Below are 27,019 nucleotides of genomic sequence, written 5' to 3'. Positions count from 1 at the left end.
TCAATGGACTGTCCATCCTCATGTGCAAAGCTGAAGTTACGGGCAACTTACGTTTTTTTTTCTCTCCATAAACTCTTGAATGTAGAATAGAAGACGATGAGGGTAACTACACAATGATTATTGCTTTCATTATATGTCATATCACACAATATCTGTTCTCCTGTAAGTTACGCGAGCTAAAAGGTAAAAAAAAAAAATATGCAGTGATGGCAGTGATGGCGGTGATGGCGGTGATGGCGTCATGACCGCGGTAGTGGCACGTCACCGCCGGTATTGCGGTGATGCGGTTATCGTCACAGCCCTAAGGACCAGGCTAATGGACCAGAGTCTGGTAGGACCAGGCTAATGGACGAGAGTCTGGTAGGACCAGGCTAATGTACCAGAGTCTGGTAGGACCAGGCTAATGGACCAGAGTCTGGTAGGACCAGGCTAGCGGAACGAACAGAGTCCAAAACAAATTTCCCTTGGTGGACAATAAAGTATATCTTATCGTATCTACTATTGGGCCTCAAAAGACACAAATAAAATGTGAAAAAAAGATGTTAATCTAATATATTAATCAGGACAAGAATCGCAAAGTCAACAGCAAAACATAAACAACTTTTCTTTTTTTTCTTTTTTTAAATGGCCCCTAACCCATTTATTGACTGCTAAGAAATGTTCATAAACCAGCAAATGCAATACTTTTGAATTATTTAAATGATGGAAACAATGCAATGTCATTCCTTCTCAAAGTAGTTGCGTGCGTTTTCTCAATCTATCAACCATCATTATTCTGTCGATCAAGGGCGTCCCGTAGCAACTATCCTTCAGAAGGAACCGTGGTTTCATTCCATTTTGTTCTGTTTGTAATAAGAAGAGGCTCGTAATGTCTTCAGCAGAGACAGATGAGCCCACTGACTGAGAACCATCGCACTCCATTACAGAGACATTACCATCAATATTTAATCTAATAATCCTTAATAAAACAACAAAAGGTTATTGAATGAATAATTCACGGTGCGTTGAGCTGCAACAGCATCCAGGATTTATGGCACCTTCATCACAATCCTACGGCCAGCAGCAGCTCTCCACTCATTTAGCATTTTATACATTTAAAAATGTAACCAGAACACTTGAAACACAGAGTAAGCTAGAATGCCTATACATAAGAATATCTCCATGACAAAAAAAAAAAAATGCCAAAATATTCCCGTGTCCTACAAGGAAGAATGATAATTTATGATTTCTACAAAAGGAAACACTAGACTTTAAAGGGTAACTACCGTTTTTTTTTTTTCCTGGACCCTATATTCCTATGTTTTTGTGTCTAAGTGACTGATGGGAACAGCAATCTTTGACATTGGTCCAGTATTAAGCGAGATCGCTGCAGTCGGCGAAACAAGCTACAATGTAAGTTAATAGGGCAATTGTCCAGCTTGTATTTACCGTCAAAAGAGTGCTTGTTTTGCCACTGACAGACTCAGATTAATATTGTAAGTGTCTGACAATATTATGGGAAGGATCCCTTCAGAGATAAACCTTTAAACCTCTTTGAGACCTTTCTGTTTAACCAGAAACAGCTCTGAAGTCGCTAGCGCCAAACCCACCATACTTTAAGCGTGTATAGGGCCAACATATTTTCACATTTAAATGGGTAAACTATGTATTGATTTCAACCAAAACTAGAGTTGTGTAAGGTTTCCTCTATGTTGGTTGGTTGTTGTTCGGACAGACCTGCCCCCACTGCTAAAAAAAAAAGAATGACCCTTATGTACTGTTATATTGTGCAGGTTTTGAGGTAAAGTTCTCCCCCTTAACTTGCTGAATCACAACTTCTTTGACAGTCTCAGCTAAATGTTTTAAAAGGTCCCATGGCAAATGGTTTTTTAACATTAATATGCATTCCCCCAGCCTGCCTATGGTCCCCCAGTGGCTAGAAATGGTGATAGGTGTAAACCGAGCCCTGGGTATCCTGCTCTGCCTTTGAGAAAATGAAAGCTCAGATGGACCAATAAGGAATCTTCTCCTTATGAGGTCATAAGGAGCAAGGTTACCTCCCCTTTCTCCGCTTTGCCCGCCCAGAGAATTTGGCCCAGCCATAGAGCTCAACAGTCCCGCCCCTTCCTCTGAGAGACCTTGGGTTCCTGAAGTAAATTTCCCATTCATTTCTCCCATTGACGTCTGGAAAAATCCGTACATAAAGAGTTTTAGACCGTGCCTTAGGCTAACCAGACGGTACGTGACTCATATGAATACAACGTACCATTTCGAGTGAAAAAACGAACAGAAAATCCAAAATAAGTCAAAAGGTACAAGACTGTGTACATATCGTCATTTCAGAGCGAAGGAACTACTCATCCCATTAACCACCGCGCACCACTGAATAAAGAAAGCTAACGTTAGTTTAGCTAACAGCTAATTCGGCTAACCGCTAGCTGAGACAGCATGTAATAACTTTAAAAGACCCTCAAAATAAAACCTGAAAATAACCGTTAAAATATATAACGGCTGTTACATCAGCTGTAGCCTGCTTTCCCCAGTGTTTAGTTTGCGTTAACGGTCAGCTAGCGGTTAGCCGAATAGCTGTTAGCTAAACTAACGTTAGCTTCCCAGCGGAGGCTAACGGCAGAAGCGTGGAACAGATCGTGATTCGTGCAGTGTCGTAAATCCTCGTGACGGATCGTGCAGGCAGCTCCCCCTCCTCACCAGCATGAGTTCCACCAATCAGGGGAATCACTGTGGGATTGTTCAGGATTGTGGGTAATGAAGTACTTATCCAAGACATCGCGAATAAAAGACTTTCATCTCAAAACAAGGTTGGTGCCCCATGGTTTTTGGCGTCCATATGAGCATGTAGAATCGCTTAGTCACGTCGGCATGCTGGTTTTAAGTCTACCATCGACGGTTACCATTTTATGGCTTATACTCCAATTTGACAATGGAGAAATTGCATTGTATTTTTACTTCCGGAACCCGCTGTGGGCGGGACTGTTGAGCTCTATGAGAGAGAGACATCTAGGCTTTCAAGCGAGCAAAGTGGCAGTTGGTCAAGGCCACACCCCCACTCTCCACCTTGCCCCCCCTCTCTCCTCTTCAATAGCATTTACAGATACAGAAATAGCATATTCTAAGGAAACCTCATTGTGGGACTGGCTCTAGTGGCTGTAATTCTGCACCAAGGCTGAATTTTCTGGAAAGAAACTTCAGATACAGTATTAGGGGACCACTAAGGTCTATATAAAAGAGACTTCAGATACAGTATTAGGGGACCACTAAGGTCTATATAAAAGAGACTTCAGATACAGTATTAGGGGACCACTAAGGTCTATATAAAAGAGACTTCAGATAGAGTATTAGGGGACCACTAAGGCCTATATAAAAAAGACTTCAGATACAGTATTAGGGGACCACTAAGGTTCTATATAAAAGAGACTTCAGATACAGTATTAGGGGACCACTAAGGTCTATATAAAAGAGACTTCAGATAGAGTATTAGGGGACCACTAAGGCCTATATAAAAAAGACTTCAGATACAGTATTAGGGGACCACTAAGGTCTATATAAAAGAGACTTCAGATACAGTATTAGGGGACCACTAAGGTCTATATAAAAGAGACTTCAGATACAGTATTAGGGGACCACTAAGGCCTATATAAAAGTATCCAAAGAGCAGCATGTCATGGGACCTTAAAAACATCACAAAGTTAATATTTGTTACAGGGCTGTTGTGTTGGATTGCACAACCTCGGTTGGAACTGTGTTCAAACTGAGCGACGTGTAACGCTGATGCTTAGAGACACGCTGCCCGAGTTCAGCGCTTCAATGCAATATTTGCATTATCATCCCCAGGAATCGTTTGGCCATTCAAATTCATTCAAATCATACACAGTGTGTGAAATAGAAGTAAGTGCAAGCCACAGGGCTCAGAGAGGAACAGTTTGAATTTCAATATTTGGTTATCCCTGTATCTGCAGTAAACGCACAGGTACACGTACTACATGGTTTACGTGGCGGAAAGACAAAGCTATCTTGTCTTAGCCACTTCATTCAAGCATTTCGTTCCTTACCCTTTCTAGTATACGTTGTTTTAGGCCTGTTGTGTTTGGCCATATCGACTATAACAAGTCTGAAATTCATGCCCTCGAAGCTTTGAGTTGAAGTGAACTGAACATGAGCTAAACTGAGTCAAAATGAATGTGTGTATGCTAGGGTTTCCCCCGGTTTACTGCAAGATGTTTTTTGAACAACAGTTACAGTTAGCGTTTAGCACTGCCGTAATGTAGGGCCCTATGGAATCTGTGTTTATTTTTTTTAAATTCTCAATTTCACGATTCTGTCCATAATTCTGTCATGTTATCACTGGCTCGCGCCGGGCCCTCGTCAAAACAGTTGCCACCGGGCTAATCAATATTTCGGGAGGAACCCTGTGTGCCGTTTTACCTAAAACAAATTGAACATTGAATTGAATATAACAGGCACCGCTAAAAAAAGGATGACAGTTAGATTTTAAAGTGCAGCTTTCTACTGATACTCTTCTTTCAACTAACTTTATTGCGGCAGTTGAAATTGCGATGACGATAAAATCAAAATATACATTATATATTGTGCAGCCTTAAAGTGATCTGACATGAGCTAAACTGTGTTGAAATGAATTGGAATGTGTGCCGTTTAACTTACCGGAGCTGTGAAGGGGAAATCTTGGCCGATCCATTCGGAGACTCCAGGGTTTCTGTCGTTTAATGGCACAAAGAAAAGGAAACGCTGCGATTAACAACACCTAACAGATACACTGTACTACATTAACTTAAACCAAACAGAAACATCCATTCCCAGCTGGCATTTAGGGCATGTGGAAAAAGCAGTTTCCACTGACGTCAGTGGGGATATTATTAGTATTAAAAGGCAGGATGGGCCAGCCTGACCTTTGGTGGCAGGTAAAACTCTCTGAGACAGCAGGTAGAGAATGGGTTCAGATTGTGCTGATGAATGCACACGCACAAACACACAAACACACACACACACACACACACACGTTTGTGGCATTATCTTTGTGGGGACCCGTCATTGACATAATGCATTCCCTAGCCCCTTACCCTTACCTTAATCATCACAACTAAATGCCTAACCTTAACCCTAACCCTCACCCTAACCATAACCTAATTCTAACTCTAATCCTAAAACCAAGTCTTAACCCTCAAACAGCCCTTTAAATGTGTGGGGTCCAGCATTTTGGCCCGACAAAGCTGTCCAGACCCCACAAGTATACTGGACTTCCGATTTGTGGACCCCACAAATATAGTTAAACAACAACAACAACAAACACACACACACACACACACACACACACACACACACACACACACACACAATGTCAACATCAAAGTGTCAGAGTGACATACAGACATCACTTACTATACCGTTAAAGATTTTAATTTTTGCTGGAAATGCATATCGGTGTATCCAAATGTCGGCTACGGATTTCATTAACTACTAATAATCGGTATCGGCCTTGAAAAAACAGTATTGGTCGAGCCCTTGTTTGGAGACACGCCCATAACATGTGAAGCAAACATCCCAACGCCACCTTAGACACACAAACACACAGACACACTTTCTGGCAGGTGTATGGAAATATACAGTTCAGGGGCAAGGCAAGTTTACACTAAACCTAGCAGTATGTACAGTACGCCAGATGCCAGCCTGTGCAAAGTAACAGAGATTTGTGTGTGTGTTTCAGAAATGTCAGCAAGTCTCATATTTCAAGTTTCTACCAGGAAGAACGCAGTAGTGGGTCTCTTGTTAGTTCAACGTGTGAAGCCGACGTTTCTCACTTTCTATTATTATCTGAGCTACGTTATCTGAGGTCATTGCAGCATTAGATGTACTGTTCACTTTAAAGGCTGCGCACACACAGGGTTACTTTTAGCATTTTTGCGTTTTTTTGAAATGCGGGCATACTAAAGTAGGGCTCAGCAATACATCGATATTATATTGATATCGTGATATGAGACTAGATATCGTCTCAGATTTTGGATATCGTAATATCGTGATATCGGCATAAGTGTTGTCTTTTCCTGGTTTTAAAGGCTGCATTACAGTAAAGTGATGTACTTTTCTGTTACCAGACTGTTGTAACTGTTCTATTATTTACCTTTTCCCCACTTAGACATTATGTCCACATTACTGGTGATTATTGATCTAAAATCTAAGTGTGAAGATATTTTGTTAAAGCACCAATTTTCAACCCTCGAATATCGCCGCAATATCGATATCGAGGTATTTGGTCAAGAATATCGTGATATCTGATTTTCTCCCTATCGCCCAGCCCTATACTGAAGACATAGGTCTACATGTTGAAAAATTAGTCACAAATAAATAGTTACATTTTTAAAACACTAGCTTAGCCGCTGTAGGTTTTAACAAACATCACCTAAACAGGAGGAGACAGTGCATTTGTTGGGGACTATTTTCAGCGGCGAATTAATCCACATTTGGAGCCAAACTACAGTGTTTATGACAATGAAGGAACATGTGATGAGCATGTCATTGTTGAGATGTAAAAAAAAATCTACAATATTACCAGCCTTATCCTTCAACTCTATGATCATCTCTGTGCTGAATTGTTATACGAATACATTGGAAATGCAGCTTTAAATTCACAGCCATTGTACCTGAGCCAATGTTCTGTGCTATGCTAACTAGCTAGCTAATATTTTCAAATGCTGTTGACATTTATTTTTTTGCGTGGGGAACCAGCTTTTTCTTCTGGTGAAGAAAACATGTCATCTCATCTGATCTTCCTGAGCTCAACAAACACCTACATGTCACTAAACATATTTTCTTCTAGATAGTTTTTAACCACTTTATTGGTATGTGGTGTGAATGCCGTTTCAGAGGCTCTTCTGCCTCGCTGAGAAGAGAAAACTGCTGGAGGAAGCACCCGACTGTGCAGACAGACTAGACTTCTAGCCCTTCTAGGTGTAGACCGGGTAACCCCAGCCCGATCTGCCGGCGATTTGCTTTCGCCCTGCAGCTCAGGCTGGAAACCTGTACGTCTTTCTATCCTGCTTCTATTACAAATCTGCGGGGGCCAATCACAAACTGGCTTATCCACATGCCGCGCTATTGGCGGGTTTAACACGATGACGACAGAGAAGTGACGGCAAGTGGCTTTTTGTTTACATTCAACATGGCGGCCACCGAAGCGCAGCAACCCGTTGATGCCGCCGTTGCTGCTGTTTTAAAAGATTTCAAAAGGCAAGTTTTCTCTGAGAACGGAACAGAAACTCGCCCTGGAACAATTCCTACAAAAGAAGGATGTGTTTGCATTACTACCGACCGGCTTTGGTAAAAAAAAAATGTACCAGCTAGCCCCGCTGGTGGCCAAAAGAACGGAGCTCAGTTCCGCAAAGTACGTCACCCGGCTCGTTGGTCTGATTGGTTGAAGGACTATCCAGTTGCGTACAGAGTCATCTGAACTATGCCCGTTGATCACGCCTCTTGTGCGCTAGAAACTACAGAGCAGACTCCCCAGACTGATGTTCAATCTTAAAAGATTGAGCTTGGTCTGGTGATAGCCAGACTACCGGCCGAGAAAACCTCCTTTTCTCAAAAAAAGGTTCTTCATGGTAGGGTTGGGCAATATATCAATATTATATCGATGATATATGGTGATATGAGACTAGATATCGTCTTAGAATTTGGATACCGTAAATAGATATATGGTAAGTGTTGTCTTCTCCTGGTTTTAAAGTAATGTCATTGTCTGAACTTACCAGGCTGTTCTAGCTGTTCTATCACAGTATTTGCCTTTAACCACTTAGTCATTATATCCACACTTTTGATGATTATTTATCTAAAATCTAAATTTTGAAAATATTTTGTGAAAGCACCAACAGTTGGTGCAAAATAAATACACAATACAATATACAATAAATACATACAAAATATTTGAGCAAATACTTCGATGTCGATATTACAATATCGTCGCAATATCGACATCGAAGTATTTGCTCAAGACTATTGTGATATCTGATTTTCTCCATATCACCCAGCCCTACTTCATGGTTTCTCTGTATGCAGTGCAAGCTACTCTTAGTCATGGTACCGAGAACCATTTTAATTTGAACAACTCTTTTAGTTGGGTAAGAGAGGACTAGTGAGTCAGCAAAAATGTCACCATTGATTATTGTTTATGCTGTACGTTCCGGTTATGCCCGGCTTGTTTAAAGACCGACAGCCAGACATCTTCTTCAACAGAACAAACTACATATATACACTATCATTGGGTGAGCTGTGTTATGCATGATGTCATCATATGACAGCTATTATCACAGCTGCTTAACATTATAAATAAAGCTCATTAAGCTCTGTATTTACACATCAGACATATTTCTGTAAGGAACTGCACATTTGTTGTTCTCAGCAACATTTTTATAGTGATCCTACTGTGCTTCATCTCGTCGTTATGTTCTCTATGATCACTGCTTCTGTGTTTACTTACTGGCACAGTGGACTGAAGAATGGCTCTACGGTGTATGGAGGTTATTGAATACCTGCTGATGAAATGTATACCTTCAAATCCCATTCATGTCAACAAACTCAACTCTATATATTTTTTTTTTTTTTAAACTGGCTTAGTCTTCTTATAGGCCATTAATTAAACAAACTGGCTCCTTCGCTGCAGCCTAAAAATCTAAATGTAGCCATGTCATTAGGAAATGTATGGGCACTTAAACTGCAAATAAATGAAGGTAAGAAGTTGTTTTACAGATGGTTTGCCCACATACACTACAAGCCAGTAAAGGAGTAGTATATCCTGCCTCTGAGCAGCTGGAAGTGTAAACTGAATGTCTGCTAGAATGGTGCATTCGTGTGTCATCTTACACACAGGAAAATTGACTATATTTAGCCTATTGAAAGTGATGCTGCACAATCAGATGTGGCTTTAAAAAACACAGCAGGTGCAGCTTTCTATTCCTTTTTTGGCTGATGAAGCTTCCCACCATCATACAGTATGGACACGGAAATCCCCCCCCCGCCCCCCCAATCCCACACTACACCAGAGTGATGTGATGAAGGTGGTCGACCACCTTAAAACAAATCCTCAACTTGGGAGAACCACAGATTTGCCTTAATACGTGTCGCGGGTTCTTGGACTAGTTCTATAGGCTACCATGGTTCAGGCCTGTCCCCTGCGGGATTAGTGTAGCTGCCTTTTAGTGTTACACCTAAAAATCTAGCAGGTGAACACAGTCGCAGCCGGAGAACCGGGGGAAGGGGGAGCTGTTGTACACTCACCGCGGGCGTAGACGCAGGCATCGCGGATAGCCTTGTGCTTGTGGCCGGACGCGTCTTTCTGCAGCTTTCGCAGGATTTCCTCCATGCTGGCTCCTGGCAGGTTTTGTAATTGTCGTTGAACGGTGACACGCCGTGTGGGTTTTGTCCGTGGTGGTGTCTTTTTTTTTTTAAGGTCGCAGTGACAGTGGCAGCATCCCTGACCCCCCCTGATGAAGGCGATGATTCATTCCCAACGACCAGCCAATGATGTCAGGCCAACGTGCCAATCCTCCGAAGGTGGAACAAGGAAGCGATTTTTTGTATTTATTTTGTTTACACCCACCGCTTTGTCTTCCAGGAGCAGCAGCGAAGATCTTCTGACATCTGACAAACCCTCATTATGAATTGTCACCCATCCAGCGGTGGGTAAATTCAATGAATAAAACGCCCTGCTCTCATCTTCGTCAGTCATGTATTCCCTCAGCGCTATACCGTGTTTTGAAATCCGTTCCGGTTGATACTTGTGATCTTCGCGGGGTTCCAGATCCGGGTCCTTTTAATCCCTCATATTAAACTGCTGGCATTGCCGGGAATACAGCACAGCGCTGCACAGAGTCTTCCGCTAAGAAAGGGGGATTTCTATCCAACCAGGCAACACGGTGTTTACACCGTTTCCTCGCGAGGAAGCTTGAAACTGCGGCAGGGATCGATGGAGTCACTGGAATAGGATTTTGGATTTTTCCTGCTTCGATTTTTCCTTTTTCCTGGGCGACAGGTGGAGGAAGTTTACACAGATTTTCCTTCAGAATAAAAGCCCACTTTCATTTACATGAAGTTAAAAAATAAAATTGTATATATACAGTGCTCAGCGTAAGTGAATACACCCATGCTAAAGTTGACTGAAAAGAGTAATAAAAAAATCATCTTTTGGAAATTGAATTGAATTTAAAAAAATGAGGAAAAATCCAACCTTTAAGGACACCAATTTTCTTTGTGAATGAATAATGTATTGTAAATAAATGAATGTTCTTCCTTAAAATACAGGGGGCATAAGTAAGTACACCCCTGTGTTAAATTCCCATAGATGAAGGCAGATTTTTATTTTGAAAGGCCAGTTATTTCATGGATCCAGGATACTATGCATCCTGATAAAGTTCCCTTAGGCTAACCGACATAAAACCATGCCAATCTCTAGGTATGGTGAAGGGTATGTGATGATGTCGGGGGGGGGGGCTATTTTAATTCCAAAGGCCAAGGGAACTTTCAGAACTTAACTGAAAGGTGGACAATGCTTAAAAGAAAATCTTGGTATAGCCCACCATGACAACTATATGAACACTTTTCATATTAATTATAATTTGAATAGACAACAATAAATCACAATCCGCTGCCCTGTCTGTTTTTTTATTTAGTTTATATAATATTACACCCTAGGCTTCCGGCTTGATTGAGTAAATGTTTTGAACATGACTAACTTTATAACTCACAAAATAAATAATCAAAGTTATCAATTAGCATCATTTTTTTCATAAGTAAATTAAATTAAATTAAATTAATTAAGTAAATTATACTCACATATTGGTGACCACTAAAAAGGATCTAGTTGTGTATGAAAATCAGAACAGCAGGTACAGTCAGAACTGAAAGTAAACAAAGCACACACAACCTGGGGAGTGTGTGTGTGTGTGCGTGTGTGTGTGTGTGTGTGTGTGTGTGTGTGTGTGTGTGTGTGTGTGTGTGTGTGTGTGTGTGTGTGTGTGTGTGTGTGTGTGTGTGTGCGTGTGTTATCGATTTTGATGATGCATACTGCACTCTTGAATTAATCATACATTTATCCTGAAATGTTTTATTGATGGTTAATACTTCCCAGTGGTGGAATGTAACTAAGGGGCCATCCCCACGGAAACGCTTTTTGGTGTAAACGCACGTGTTTTGCATCGTTTTGGCTGATCGTCCAAACGAATCCTGTAAACGCACTGCCTGAAGACACACTTTTTTGAAATCTGGTCCCAGGGTGAAAAAATTCGAAAACACCACCCTTGCGACTTCGTTTGGATGGCGAAGCCGCATACTTGCATATCGATGATGTCATCGCCACACCCCTCGACCTCTAGCCTTCGACCTCTTATCCCGCAACGACGTTCCAAAACAACAACAATGGCGGACTACATGCTTGTGCTCCTGTTGGAGAAGATATTGAGCCTATTAGGGTTACTAGGGCAAAATATACTGTCTGTTTGTATTCAGCGCGCAAGCTTAACGCGCATGCTCCAACTCCTCTTCTCCATTTTTGGTGAATTTCTGTAGCAGAAACAGCGCCACCTATAGGCCTGGAATATGAAGTATGGTTGAAGTTGAGTCATTTACAAACGGATCCGTTAGGACACAAATATTCTTGAACTGATGCCAGGGAAGACGTGGAAAAAAAGATCATTTTGGTACGTGTGGACGTGGCCTAAGTACATTTACTCAAGTTCTGTACTTAAGTACAAATGTTGAGGTACGTCACTTGAGTCTTTTCTTTTCATGCCACGTTCTACTTCTACATTTAATAGAGAAATATTGTACTTTTTACTTCGCTACGTTCACCTGACAGCTTTAGTTACTTCACAAAACCCATGTAGTTTATAAAATACAATGTTTTATTAAAATTTAACTACTCGACAATATAACGGCCTACATGTCCAGCTGACATGATTCGACCATTAAACACACAACTGTGTGGATCCTTTACACTTTCTCAAATGTGAGGATTTTTCTCCATCAAGTACTTGACTTTTAATACTTTAAGTACATTTTCCTGATGATAGTGACATTTTCAATGCAGAACATTTACTTGTAAGAGTATTTTGTACAGTGTGGTATTAGTATGCTGACTTAAAGCGCCCATATTATGCTCATTTTCAGGTCCATAACTGTATTTTAAGATTGTACCAGAATAGGTTTACATGGTTTAATTTTCAAAAAACGCCATATTTTTGTTGTACTGCAAAGCTCTCTCTCACTGCTGCAGATCCTCTTTTCACCTGGTTTCTGTTTTAGCTACAGAGTGAGACCTCTTTTCTTCTTCTTCTTCTGTACTATCTTTGATTGCACTCGCACATGCTCAGTAGCTCAGATGTAGATCATGTCAGCTAGCTAACTCTAGAGACAGTAAAAGAAAGCCTGTTTCTCCAACTTTGGTCAGTTACAAGGCAGGATTAGCTGGGAGACTTCTAAATGAGGGCGCACATGTAAGTAGTTCTTTTGTAGATTATGGTGAACTTGTGTGTGTTGTAGCAGTGCTTTGCTATTGAGAACAACGTAGCATGCTACCGTTAGCATGCTAACGAGCTAACGGTTGTGGTTAGCCAGCTCATTTCGGACTGTGATGTCACAGTCCGAGCCGATTTTGAACAGCTCACCAGGAGACTGAAGGCAGGACACATTCAGAAACCGTATCTCACTCAAAACAGCATGGATGGATTTTTTTCAAAGTTTGTATGTGTGTGGAAGCACCAGAGACACAAAAGAACACCCCAAATCCCAGAAAAAGTGATTTTTTCATAATATGGGCACTTAAAGTAAAGGATCGGAATACTTCTTCCACCACCGATGCTTCCTAATTATTTGCTAGACTGTTACATTAATCGAAATGTCGTAACAAAAAGAATGATAACAAAGGAACCATGCCAGGACCTCCATGAATACAGTTTAACAGGCTTGGTAAACAATGTGTAGCTGTGCAAGAGAGGGGGAGATGATTCATATTCACCAACTGTCGTTTAGGTATTAATTTATTCATATATTCATTGGCTTCCCTGCCTATCAGGATCATGGAATGGGACTATAAAAGAATAAGACAAAAAAGAAGGTAAGATAACAAAATGGACACAATAATCCAAGATGGGAGGTGGAAAACAGGTATTAAAAGGTCACCATTATATTAAATCCGAGCACATGTATACGAAGTGCACAATAAACTGAGGTCTGCGAAGAAGATGAGAGTGATGAACATGATTGTAAGCCTGGCAGGTTATTACTCAGACGCACAATTGTCCAACCGTGACTTTAATCATGACATTAATTAGATTCTTAAAAGACACCAATCAAACAGGAAGCTTATGAGTTATTGTAAAGTTTCATGGGCAAACCTCCGGATAAATACATCTTTTTATGTTCGTCTATATTTAGGGACTTGTGTTCGAAATGTTAACACGCGGCGCTTATGTGTCTGCTACTTTAATTTGCTTTGTAAAGTGTCTGCAAGATTAATTACTTCTTTTCCACCGCAAGAAAGATTTCAGGCTGAACACATAAACCTTTGATGTAAATGTAATGCTAAAATCTGTCTTAATGTTATACAAGATCATACTGTAAATGGCAGTGCATTCTAGGAGAAAATAATAATATTACAGATTACAGGTATTTACTGTTAATATCAATTAACAAATTAACAAATTACATTACACTGCTGCCAGTATATTACTGTAAATTCTAGTAAGACAGTAAGAAACTGTCTATTTACAGTAAAATACCTTAAACTTTAAAAAAACGGTATGGTGAAGGAATAATCTGACAATGATCATGCTAATCCTATATATTTGTGATGAAGCCTCTCATTAGTCAAGAATGTATGAGTCCACACAGAATGTTTCAGCTTGACCTTTAATTAAAATATGATCAAAAGAGTGACGGTGAGATAAGATTGAAATACAATAATGAAAAAAAACAGTAAACATCTGAAGAGTGAATCATCTTTCGAGCCTGGATACGGGAAATGAGCCGGTTGCCGGGGTGATGACCTGCCCGGAGACTGGAGGAGCGGCCGGCATGATAAAAAGTGTAGGCGGAGTTAGAAATGGGGTTCATATTCTGGAAGGGACTGGACGAACCTAAACTCCGTACAGCATTGTCTGATTGCTAGGGCGAGTCTAGTCTAAAGATTGTGAAATTGTAATTCTTGAAATACCGATTACTAAATGTGTGAAGCTGATCTTCATCATCTCTGTGAAGATACTTTGTGTCTTCTGGTCTTACCATCAATGAATACGTCGGGGAAGAAAAGACATTGGAGATAACTGGACTCAGATTTTAAGGGCCTTTAGGCCCAGGAGGTTCAGAACTTTTCATCCTCTTCAATGCATACTTACTAGTTTACTGGCAAAGCTGCTGCCAGTATATTACTGTAAATTGTAATAATACAACAAGAAACTGTATGTCCATTTACAGTAAAATACTTTAAACTTTAAAAACCGTATGCTTACTGTAGATCAGGGCCCTTTTAAGCCAAGGACCCCTTAACTGAGAGACATGGAGCAGGGTCCCCCTACTACATACACTCACCTTAAAGATTATTAGGAACACCTGTAAGATTTCTCGTTAATGCGATTATCTAATCAACCAATCACGTGGCAACTGCTTCAATGCATTTAGGGGTATCGTCTAGACAATCTCCTGAACTCCAAACTAAATGTCAGAATGGGAAAGAAAGGTGATCTAAGCAACTTTGAGTGTGGCATGGTTGTTGGTGCCGGATGGGCTGGTTTGAGTATTTCCCAATCTGCTCAGTTACTGGGATTTTCACACACAACCATTTCTAGGGTTTACAAAGAATAGTCCGAAGAAGGAAAAACATCCAGTATGCGGCAGTTCTCTGGGCGAAAATTCCTTGTTGATGCTAGACGTCAGAGAAGAATGGGCCGACTGATTCCAGCTGATAGAAGATCAGCTTTGACTCAAATAACCACTCGTTACAACCGAGGTATGCAGCAAAGCATTTATGAAGCCACAACACACACAACCTTGAGGCGGATGGGCTACACCAGCAGAAGACCCCACCGAGTACCACTCATCTCCACTAAAAATAGGAAAAAGGGCCTACAATTTGCACGAGCTCACCAAAATCGGACAGTTGAAGATTGTAAAAATGTTGCCTGGTATGATGAGTCTCGATTTCTGTTGAGACATTCAGATGGTAGAGACAGAATTTAGCGTAAACAGAATGAGAACATGGATCGGTTAGCCTTGTTACCACTGGGCAGGCTGGTGGTGGTGGTTTAATGGTGTAGGGAATGTTTTCTTGGCACACTTTAGGCCCCTTAGAACCAATTGGGCATCGTTTAAATGCCACAGCCTACCCGGAGCATTGTTTCTGACCATGTCCATCCCTTTATGACCACCATGTACCCATCCTCTGATGGCTACTTCCAGCAGGATAATGCACCAATGTCACAAAGCTCCAATCATTTCTAATTGGTTTCTTGAACATGACAATGAGTTCACTGTACTAAAATGGCCCCCACAGTCACCAGATCTCAACCCAATAGAACATCTTTGGGATGTGGTGGAACGGAAGCTTCGTGCCCTGGATGTGCATCCCACAAATCTCCATCAACTGCAAGATGCTATCCTATCAATATGGGCCAACATTTCTAAAGAATGCTTCCAGCACCTTGTTGAATCAATGCCACCAAGAATTAAGGCAGTTCTGAAGACGAAAGGGGGTCAAACACAGTCTTACTAGGGTGTTCCTAATAATCCTTTAGGTGAGTGTATATTGTAGTACATACATACAATGATGTGTGGGCAGCCTACAGCCTTTATACATACCTTTTTTTTTGCATAGAATACTAAGCTATTAAAATAATAATTGCTGGTATGATTTTATAAATCACGTTTTAATGTAAAAACACATGTGACAAAGTGAATCCTTGGGATGAGCTGTATCTGTAGATGGCCTTAGTGCCTAACTTACCTATAGGCCAGTAAGCCTAGTTTTTGAAAAGAACTTTCAAAAAGTTAACAATAATTTGGAGGCCACACTGCACTAACTCTGAGGACCCCCTAGGGGCCCCGGACCCCCTGTTGAAGATCTCTGCTGTAGATAAACAGTAGTTGCTGCCAGTATATTACCGTCACTTTACGGTGAAAAGTTGTTTACAGTTTAGATATACTTGAGATAGATGTAGAAACGTGGACATGACATCCATATCTGATTAATGAACCATTCCAAAACTGTGGGCATTATTCTGTTGCTATAACAGCACCGATCTTTTGGGAAGGTCTCCAACCAGAATTTGGAAACTCCCATTCAGCCACAAGAGCATCGTTGAGGTCGGGCCATTGTTGTTGGGCCAGGCCAGGCCATTCCAGTTTAAAGCGCCAGAGATTTTTTTTAAATAATTGACTAGTTGTCAACTATTAAATTAATCGCCAACTGTTTTGATAATCAATTCATCGGTTTGAGTAATTTTTTATGAAGAAATAAAAGTCTAATTCTCTGATTCCAGCTTGTTAAATGTGAATACTTTCTAGTTTCTTCTCTCCTCTGTGACAGCAAACTGGAGATCTTTGAGTAGAGGAGAAAACAAGGACGTCATCTTGGGCTTTTTGGGAAACAATGATCCACATCTTTCCCCAGTTTCTAACATTTTAGACACTATTGTACAACAACTAATCGATTAAAGCTGCTGTAGGTAGGATTGTGAAGATCCAGGACTTAGCCAAAAAATGTGAACATTGTCAACTTCTCAGTCCCTCCCCCCTTTCCGCTAAAGCCCAAAATGGTCTCCTAAGCCCCTCCCCCCACAAGGGAGAATTAATGCGTGTGCATGAGCAGTGATTGACACGCAGTTAGACACCCCCGCCTTTGGCCCTGATTGGTGCATCTGAACAGGGAGATGTGGATTTTTGCAAATCACACTACAGATTGTAGGTGGTGCCAGAGGAGCCGGATTTTTTGTTTTTTATTACCTGCTTCATGTAGTTCTACTGGAACATAGGGTCAGTTTCAGCAGATATGACAGAAAGTTAGTTTTGTAAGTCTTACCTACTGCACATTTAATCAAGAAAATAATCGGCAGATTAAACGACAATGAAAATAACCATTAGCTGCAGCCCTATCTCAGAACTTTTGGATGGGGTTGTCAAGGCCATACTCTGTGTTTGATGGTTCCAAAGTCTGTTCATTCCTGCAAAGTTGGGACACTTGCTGACAATACTAAAAAGTCATAACACCAGGGGAGCACTCAGAGTCAGGACCAATGTTTCCACTAAGCTGGTGGTTTGTAATACACCAATTCATCACGTTGCTCAAATAAAACGATATTTTGTGTCATGTTGTTGCTAAAATGTAGCTGATGTCAGCGTGGCTTTGACAGCAAATCGGTATAGAAGCAGAGATCCATAGCTCAAGATGCATTGAGTCTACTTACATATGCCCAGAGCTGCACAAACAAGGGTTCCAGTATGAGGTCAAATCTGTAAGACCATTGATTTCAGGTGCTACTGGTGTCCATCTGTAGCCTTTGGTGGTTTACATTCAGAATGGGTTAAAATTAAAACTCTTTTTTCAACGTTTTTAGTCGACACTTTTTCGACACTTTTTCCGATGATTTGAGTCTTTTTTCCCAACGTTTTTGAAGCTTTTTTTCCAATGTTTTGTCACTTTTTCACAAATTCAATGAAAGTAGTGAAGTTATCATTTATTTAACATATTGAAACATTTTGAAAATGGGTCACATTTGACCCGAGGACAACAGGAGGGTTAAAAACCCACCTTTATCAGCCTTTGTGTAAAGGGCTGCACCCCTTTTATGCTGTATTTTAAATTTAATTTGTATTTTGTCACTCATGTTTATTTTTTATTTCTTCATATGTATTGCGCATGTGTGTGTATGTGAAGCACTATTTAACTGTGTGTATTAAGAAGTGCAATATAAATAAAGTGTTACTTACTTACTTACATTGCTCAACTGTGCTACTGCAATGGATTTTTGAATGTTGACACTCTTCCAAGCTGTCTGACCTGTTTAACAATGAGTCTTGTTTGCATAGTAGGCTATTTTTTGCGGCCCTCTTGTGTATGTACCATGATTAAATGTGACTTTGTAGGGCAAAAGCAACGGTATCACCTGTTAAGTTACCATTGAATGTAGTTTTTTTTGTATTTTCACTTATAAGACAGAACTTTCCAAATGTTTTCATGTCGCAGACTCCCATTTACACTTTATGGCCTCAGAACTTTATATTATAAAAAAAAAGATGCTACTGCAGTTTTAGCTCCTCCTTAATCCTTCAAATTAAACAATCTGAGAAAGAAAATTCACTTTGGGTGAACTTCCCAAAACTGTGATGAGGGGTCACATGTAGACACTGCTTCATTGTGAGGGTACACAAGCCACAAAGGCTGGAAACTACTGATTTAGAGTGAAGCTCAAAAGGCATTTTTGGAGAAACAACTTCCATTGGATCAAATTAAAGTGACATTTAACCACACTGTTTGCCAGGGGCCCCCAGGCAACTCCTCGATGGCATCTACAAGGCCCTGGACCCTAGTCTGAGAACCACAACTCTTAAAAAAAAAAAAATTCTTAAAACATAATTCAGTGGTTGAATATTGTAATGTACAGGACTTGTAACATACATGCAAATACATTACTGTGCAATGTATCTCCTGTAAATACATAAACACATCTCTTACTTAGAAAAAAAAAGGGATTTCCAGCACTACACTAGAAATCACCAGCAGCAACAACATGCAGCAGAGGCGTATGGCCACTTGATGGCGCTACTATCCAAGGCTATCCACGGCATCAGTATTACACACACGTATGGGGTTAACAACCAATAATTGTGTTCAGATTAGAAAATGATGAAAAGGCTTCGGGAGCAGTTTGGGTTCCTGCTCTGACCTCCAACAGCATACATCTCATAAGTTTTAAAAGTGAGGTGAAGGTAGACTGCACCTCTTTGCCTAACTCTTATAATGTAATGCCTTTGCTTGAACTGTAAGTAGCAGAAATGATTGGAGGAGGAGGAATTGAGGGGAATCAGAACTTTGGCTCCCTCGCCTTGGTTACATAAGAAGAACCAAATGATCTTTAAAATGAATTATGCTGTATGTATGTGTATGTGTCACGGTGTATTGTTGTATGTTGTTGTGTGACCTGCATGCTTTGTATGCTGTATATCTATTTCTTCCTTCTGTAATAATATGATATTGTGAAGTAGGGCCAGGACTATAAGCATTATGCTTCTGCCTGCTCCTTCTCGAGCTCATCCTTTTTTCTTTTTCTTTGATGAAATTGGATTGATTAATCTTGTTTGTGTTTTATCCTTTTGTTTCATCTGATTTAAAAGAAAATTTATTTTGCAGTAGGTTGTTTGTTCGAGATAAATAAATAAAAAAATCTAATTATAGATATATATATAATTATTAGCTAGCTCAGTGAAAAAAATTAACCATCCTGTGTCTTAAGTGAAATGAGAGAAGTCAACCCTGGAATATATGAGACTGTACTGTTACCATCCAAACATATGGCAGAATTCTCCTTATTATGTTTTCTTGGATGGATTATTTGTTTAATAGTGGCAATTTTCTCAAGTGCCAGGCGACAGCCCACTCTTTCACACCATCATTTATTGTCTATTCGCATTCTGTGTGAATCTTCACGCTTTGTCTTTATCTCTCTGTGCTGTGTTTGTGTGATGTGTGCGCGTGTGTGTGGAGGGAGAAATGCGAAACCAAAATGCATTTGAAATCTGGAGAACATGTCGTCCTTCGGCGCAATTACGCACGATGATCCATAGACACAGTTTGTCTTTGCCAAGACATTCCCACTAGAATTAACCTAAACGAGGCCCCAACAGATTTTGTTGTCTGTGGATTCCTTTGTTTGCATGTTTACAGTAGATATTCGGCAGCCTATAGCCTATCCAACATGACGTTTTTAAGTTTCTATCTTTTTACACATGAGGCTGAAAAGTAGGATGGTTGCCAGGGTGGACAACAAGAAATAAAATCCTATTTTATAGGTCAGTTATTTTGGGGATGTGCCTGCAGCGTGCCACGTGCGTAATGACGAGAATGCCTCTAAATAGAGGAATTAAGGCGTCGAGGCTTTATGAGGGAAAGAGAGCATGTCAGAGTTTACCGGATGGAAGAGGTGGGGGCTGTAGAAAAGGAATTTTCATTTTTCTCATTTCTCACACCAGCACCGGTCCGGCACATACGTGCGAGTCTATGTCACAACCGGACGGGTCTCCAAGTCCATGGATAAAAAGGAACAGAACGCACTGGAATGTTTGTTTTGGGAGACAGTAACGGAACCTTCGGTATTGGCAACATAAAGTCGTCATTCATGATAGAGGACAGAGCCGACGGTGGAGATCCCGGGGGCTCCACCAACATCATGATCTTGGAGGCTTTTGCGCCACGGCTGCTGAAGTTTGCGCAGGGCGCCGCAGAGGCAGCAGCAGCAGCAACGACGTCTCCATCCACCTCCAGTCAGCCGCAGGTCATGGAGATGGAGACGAACGGGACCCGGTGCGGCGAGCATATTCTGAGCTACGGCTGGTTTGAGAAAGTCCTGATCGGCGGAGTCCTCACCATGCTCACACTGTCCACCATCTGCGGGAACTTGCTGGTGGTCATCTCCGTGTGCTTTGTCAAAAAGCTGCGCCAGCCGTCCAACTATCTGATCGTTTCGCTTGCCGTGGCGGACCTGTCAGTGGCTCTGGCCGTGATGCCTTTCGTCAGTATCACGGACTTGATTGGTGGCCAGTGGATTTTCGGACAGTTCTTTTGCAACGTTTTTATCGCCATGGATGTGATGTGCTGCACCGCGTCCATCATGAGTCTGTGCGTAATCAGCATTGACAGGTGAGAAGAACCGATTGTATGCCTTTAACGGAGTAAAGGTTTTTATTCCTAAATGCAGTACAACAATGTGTCCAATAATCACACGATATAAAGCTACTTGATCACTATTTAGACAAAAAAAAAAACACCAGGGCACATGTAAAAGTTATTAGTAGTATTTGTTCATATCATTGATTATTAAACTTTTACGCACCGCAGTTTTGGAACCAGACTCTCCACATTTTGGCAATATACTGCTCCTATTTTTTAATCCCACTACACGCAATATTCTTAAAAATACCATTACCCAGTCTAAAAGGGTATTTTGTCGCTCAGTCCTTCGTGACACTGAAACATGAGATTTGTGTCAAGGAGGTTAGAGCGCGGAGGCTTACTGAAGTTCAGGGTCTCGCTCGAGGGCACTTTGACAAAATTGGTTGAGACAAAGTGGCTGATGAGGGGATCAAACCTGTGACCTTTCGGCTTGGTTCTTTGTACACTCTTCTCCAGATTCCATTCTTACTGAACGGCCTGTTTAAATCGATTAAAAGAATCAGAGTGGGTGTTGAAAGCATTCAGAAGCAGCGCGCAGTAAATGCCTCTCAGATTACCCCAAATCTATCCCATTTCTTGAACAAACGCATGCCTACATATTGGCTGTGGACTTGTGGGATTAATCCAGTATGAAAATGAAGTAAATGTTTAGTTTGAACAGTATTTTTCTAGTGAGGCTTATGAGCGTGAAGGAATAATACTGGGAGCTGTTCTTTGGTCAAACCACCGGCGAGCTTTATTTAACACTAATCACATATGGTCTTTCTCAGCATCCAGTTTTTAATCTGGCGGCTGCATATGGCAACCACAGATGGTTGTTTAGCACCTTGCTCAAGGGCACCTTGTTGAGAGTGGGGGAGCATTACTTACTCAGGGTAGAGTAAGGCAAGGCAGCTTTATTTATGTAGCACATTCAATAACCAGGCTATTCAAACTGCTTTACATAAAATCATTATAGAGCAATTAAAACACTTAAAATTATTAATATAAGATGAAAGATAATAAAAACAAGCTAAAATAGAATAATACTATTGTAGTGTACTATAGCTCAGTGTAAGAAATGAACAAATACTTGATTTAAAAAAAAGCAGCAAAGTGATTTAAAAGAACTGAGAGTTGCAGCTGACCTGCAGTTTTCTGGGAGTTTGTTCCAGATATGTGGAGCATAAAAACTGAACGCTGCTTCTCCATGTTTAGTTCTGAATCTGGGGACAGAAAGCAAACGTGTCCCAGACGACCCGAGAGGTCTGGGTGTTTCAGAATGTAGTAGACGATCAGAAAAAAGCCCATTCAGTGCTTTATAAACCAGCATTAGTATTTTTAAATCAATTCTATCGAGAGACAGGAAGCCAGTGTAAAGACCTCAGAACTGAAGGGATGAGGACTTGAGCAGCAGCGTTCTGAATCAACTGCAGCTGTCTGATTGATTTTTTAGGGAGACCTGTAAGGATACCGTTACAGTAGTCAAGTCTACTGAAAATAAAAGCATGGACACATTTTTCCAAATCCTGCTGAGACATAAGTCCTTTAACCATTGATATATTCTTATAGTAGGCTGACTATGTAATTGTCTTAATGTGGCTGTTAAAAATTCAGGTCTGAGTCCATGACTACACCAAAATTTCTGGCTTTGTCCGTTGTTTTTTGTATTGCAGATTGAATCTGAGCGCTGACTTTTAATTGTTCCTCTTTGGCTCCAAAAACAACCGTCTCCGTTTTGTCTTTGTTTAATTGAAGAAAGTTCTGGCACATCCAGTCGTTGATTTGCTCAATGCACTTACTCAGTGTTTGTATTGGACCATAGTCCCCTGGTGATCGTCCGCATAATTATGGTAATTGATTTAGTTGTTTTTTTTCATAATCTGAGCAAGTGGAAGCATGTAGATGTTAAACAGAAGAGGCCCCAGATTGGAACCTTGGGGAACTCTGCATGTCACATGTGTCCGCTAAGATATGTAATTACCTATAGAAACAAAGTAATCCTTGTTCTTTAAATAGGATTCAAACCAATTTAGTAGTGTGTCAGAAAGTCCAATCCAGTATTCCAGTCAGTCTAGTAATATACTATGGTCGGCTGTGTCAAATGCAGCACTGAGATCAAGTAATACTAAGACTGAAATTTTGCCACTGTCTGTATTAAAGCGGATGTCAGTGAAGACCTTAACATGAGCAGTCTCTGAGCTGTGGTGTGGTCGGAAACCTGACTGGAATACATCAAAACAGTTGAAAATGATTTTGCGTTGGACTAGAAATGGAAAATAAAAGATGAACAATAAATGAAATGGAATTTATCGGCCTGTTTACAGTATGACACCTTTCATACATATTTTTCTCTGTAGGTATCTGGGTATCACAAAACCGCTGACGTATCCTGTCCGGCAAAACGGCTGCTGCATGGCCAAGATGGTTCTGTCAGTGTGGCTCCTCTCAGCCTCCATCACCCTCCCCCCTCTGTTCGGCTGGGCACAGAACGTCAATGACGGCAGAGTCTGCCTCATCAGTCAGGACTTTGGCTACACCGTCTACTCTACCGCTGTGGCGTTCTACATCCCCATGTCAGTGATGTTGATCATGTACCACAGGATCTACAGGGCGGCCAAACTCAGCGCTGCCAAGCACACCATCACCGGCTTCCCCAGGGAAGGGGAGTACGGCGAAGGGGTGGATACTCGAAGGGAAAGAGGAGAGCATGAGGCTCACCGGCCAGCAGTATCAGGAGAAACAGGAAGTGTTGAAGGGACAGAGGCTGAACAGGAAGCTGAGGAAGAGGAGGAGAGCTTGGACTGCGTGGCAGCGGCGTTGAAGCTCCAGCGCGAGGTGGAGGAGGAGTGCAGCACGCGTGTCTCTCGCCTCCTCAAGACCGGTGAACACCACCAGCGCCGGAAGAGGAAAAACCAGTCCATCTTCAAACGGGAGCAGAAGGCTGCGGCCACTCTGGGCATCGTGGTCGGCGCCTTCACCTTCTGCTGGCTTCCGTTCTTCTTGGTGTCCACGGCCAGGCCATTTGTCTGCGGAGTGGAGTGCAGCTGCGTGCCGCTCTGGCTGGAAAGAACTCTGTTGTGGCTCGGATACGCCAACTCCCTCATTAATCCCTTCATTTACGCATTTTTCAATCGCGATCTGAGGACCACCTACAGTAACCTCTTGCGGTGCCGCTACAGGAACATCAATCGAAAACTGTCAGCGGCTGGCATGCACGAGGCTCTGAAACTGGTGGAGAAGCTGTAGGTCTGCCGATCAGCGATGCTGCAGAGACCAACAGAGACGATTGCCAGGGAAAACGCCCAGTGGGGCTTAGAGTGTGGCACAAGGCCACCACCCTGCCAGAATGGTCATTTCCCAGAATTTGTACGATGATTGCTGAAGCGAGATGAGGCAGGTTGCTGTGATTAAATGGATACACACAAAGGAACACTGAAGAAGCCAAGAAATCCTTTTTCTCTGGGGGTTGTGAAAAAAAAAAACGAGGGAAGGTTTAAGTCAGTGGCGATGAATTCATATTGTCTGAACAGTGGCTGCTGCAGTGTATTCACAACAACTGTCCAACAATTATCATGATGGTTGCTACCTTGGTGCATTCAAAACTGGTTGCTACCCTACTGAACAGTCTTTTGCACAGGATTTATTGTCACACACATTGGTGAAACTACACATTGACTTTGGACTCATCGACCACCATGAGTGGAAACTTTCTAACTCAGTAGCCAGTGTGATGTATTTTGAGATTGAGCCAATGATATCCTGCCCTTACAAACAAAAATGGAGGAGTTCTTGGAACTCAAATGGACCATGGAGCCTAGAACACCAAATGCATTCACCTTGGTCCCCGGTCATCACAGCGGCACTGTTTTTCACTGCTTTTAAACGTTAAGTTTGCTTCAGTGGACGAGCATGATAGCAAGTGGACAAGCTATTGTAGGATTTAAACTCAACTGACAAACTGACGTGTAAAATTGTACAAAAGTCGATAGCCACACTGTTTCAGAGGTCAAAATTGCTCCCTCTGATGATCTGTACCTGATTTGAGTTCATATCTTTTGAAGATTCTTTTTTTGTTGTTAATATAACTGTATTGAATGTGCCAAAACTTGCTATTTTTTCCACTACTCGTCATGTCCACTACGTTGTTAAAAAAATATTTACTGATCAATCAAGATCATATGTTTTGTAATCAGGCGGCTTACTTAAGAAGAACACATACTGTATTTAGGAAATGATGGATGAATGCAGACAAGCCAGAGACGTAAAGATGTACGGAGAGACATGATCACTTTGGACTTTTTCTTTTAACATGCCTGTGCCTTTTATTCCGGTTTAGTTAAAGGTTTGGTTGCAGTACATACAAGTTTCTTTTCAAACTATGCACCTTGTGTTGTGGATTTGACACAATGGGTGACAGTCCTCTGGGCACTCCCAGGTGATCATGGCTCAGTTTTAGCCTTGATGTTTACTACGTCAAACTAAAAAAGGTACTATCAAGACAAAAGATAAATGAGGTTAAAACTCTGAGCTTTCCAAATGGCCTACTGTTCTCACTATCCCAATCCATATCCATTTTGTACAACGTCAGTATCAATTTAGCAATTGATTACTTTTGGTCTTATGATGTCGGAAAATATTAAATACATGTCCATCACAATTTCTCAATTCTTGAAATTCCTTGTGTTGTTTGACCTGCAACCCAAACCCCAAAGATAATACATTCCCAGTGATAGAAAACATATGAGAATCTGTTACCTGCAAAATGTGGGTGTTTCTTGCCTGAAAAAAAGAGGTTTTAAATCTCTATACGTTATATAAAAATAAAAATCTCTATGAAATTTATGTTTATTAAACATTTAACGCTAACCGTTTTAGCTGACATCAGGATCATGTGGGTGTGGCAGTGGCCTGGCAAAATACCTGCCAAATAACTGTCATTTCACTTTGGACTTGAATAAGCCCCGCCCACTTCAATCTAGTGAGAAAAGCAAGGACAAACATGATAATAAACATGAATACAGACCATTTTCCTGTGAAATAACCATACTGTTCAAACTACAGTTCATTGTAAAATCCCATCACACTTCAAAATCAGAAGCTGAGAAAATAAGTGTTGTTTCAGCACTACAGCTACCAACATTAATACAGTAGCCTATATATATCATTACAAGGTGTCTTTTAGGAACACATTTCTCAGCTGTTCACCTTCTGCTATTATTGAGTTGTATGTGATCACAGACACTAATTACAGAGATTCAGGAGCGAATGTAGCTGTCCCTTGGGCTATTCATCTCGGGTAAGGGTCGGCATAGAAATTTGATTTGGACGAAAGGGGAAAGAGAGCAGATGACAGCCGGTATTTCATCAGTGTTCACAGTGATTAGGAGACTCTCGGCTCAGACTTTCATTATTGTAAAGCACAGGAGCAGTGACAGAGTGCAATAACTGTCCATGCACATTAAAAATTCCAATCCATATAATACCCTGTATAACAACAGGAATAAGCTCTAACTGTATGTTGAGTGAAAGTACCTTGATGAACATGACAGTTGGGACATGCTTAGTCCTATTTCTGTCTTTTCCCCTCTAATATTGTGTTTTTGATGTGTACAGAGATTAGTAGCAACAATGTGTTACTTCAGAATTGACTACCCTCTAGTATAAGTGCAGTATGTGCTGCTGAACATATGTCCTCACTAACTTAAATGTGCTCTGCTACTAACTGAGAAGGAGCAACAGAGGGCACTTAATCCATTTCATGAAATTTCTTTTCCTGAAGAAGTGTGATCACTGTAATTGCCGACTTTATGCTCTTTCTAGAAGAAGTTTAAAGTGCCCATATTATGCTCATTTTCAGGTTCATAATTATATTTTGAGGTTGTACCAGAATAGGTTTACATGGTTTCATTTTCAAAAAACACCATATTTTTTGTTGTACTGCACATTGCTGCAGCTCCTCTTTTCACCCTGTGTGTTCAGGTCTCTGTTTTAGCTACAGAGTGAGTCATCACACTTCTATCCCATCTCTGTTGGCAGTCGCACATGCGCAGTAGCTAGGTAAGGATCATATTAGCTAGCTAGCTAGCTGTTTAAACAACT

At 41.1% G+C, this 27,019-nt stretch overlaps 2 protein-coding genes across 2 annotated transcripts in view; one reads left to right on the top strand and one right to left on the bottom strand.

The window, feature by feature from the left end:
• The window catches only part of arfgef3 (ARFGEF family member 3), a 93,564-nt gene extending 83,702 nt beyond the window's left edge, over window positions 1-9,862 (bottom strand). Inside the window, exons 1-2 of the mRNA XM_039783761.1 lie at window positions 9,283-9,862; window positions 4,660-4,711 (exon numbers count right to left, since the gene is read on the bottom strand). Coding sequence (XP_039639695.1) covers window positions 4,660-4,711; window positions 9,283-9,367 — 137 coding nt within the window. The 5' untranslated portion in view covers window positions 9,368-9,862. The remainder of the gene's footprint in view (window positions 1-4,659; window positions 4,712-9,282) is intronic.
• A 10,302-nt stretch (window positions 9,863-20,164) lies between these two features.
• Window positions 20,165-25,577, top strand: LOC120548521 (5-hydroxytryptamine receptor 7-like). The gene is made up of 2 exons (XM_039784799.1): window positions 20,165-20,905; window positions 23,278-25,577. Exons 1-2 carry the CDS (start codon window positions 20,325-20,327, stop codon window positions 24,164-24,166), a joined length of 1,470 nt encoding a protein of 489 aa, XP_039640733.1. The 5' UTR covers window positions 20,165-20,324; the 3' UTR covers window positions 24,167-25,577.
• Window positions 25,578-27,019: the final 1,442 nt, after the last annotated feature.

Source organism: Perca fluviatilis, chromosome 19, assembly GCF_010015445.1.
Source record: "Perca fluviatilis chromosome 19, GENO_Pfluv_1.0, whole genome shotgun sequence".
In the NCBI taxonomy this organism is placed as follows: Eukaryota; Metazoa; Chordata; class Actinopteri; order Perciformes; family Percidae; genus Perca; species Perca fluviatilis.
The sequence above is the reverse complement of the archived record's forward strand: the minus strand, read 5'-3'. Positions and strand labels throughout refer to the sequence as shown.

Bases quoted from the DNA above. Each gene is read 5' to 3' on its own strand.
- LOC120548521 (XM_039784799.1), top strand. From the start codon at position 20,325: ATGTTTGTTTTGGGAGACAGTAACGGAACCTTCGGTATTGGCAACATA. The intron at 20,906-23,277 runs GTGAGAAGAACC...TTTTCTCTGTAG, and splicing joins TGCGTAATCAGCATTGACAG to GTATCTGGGTATCACAAAAC.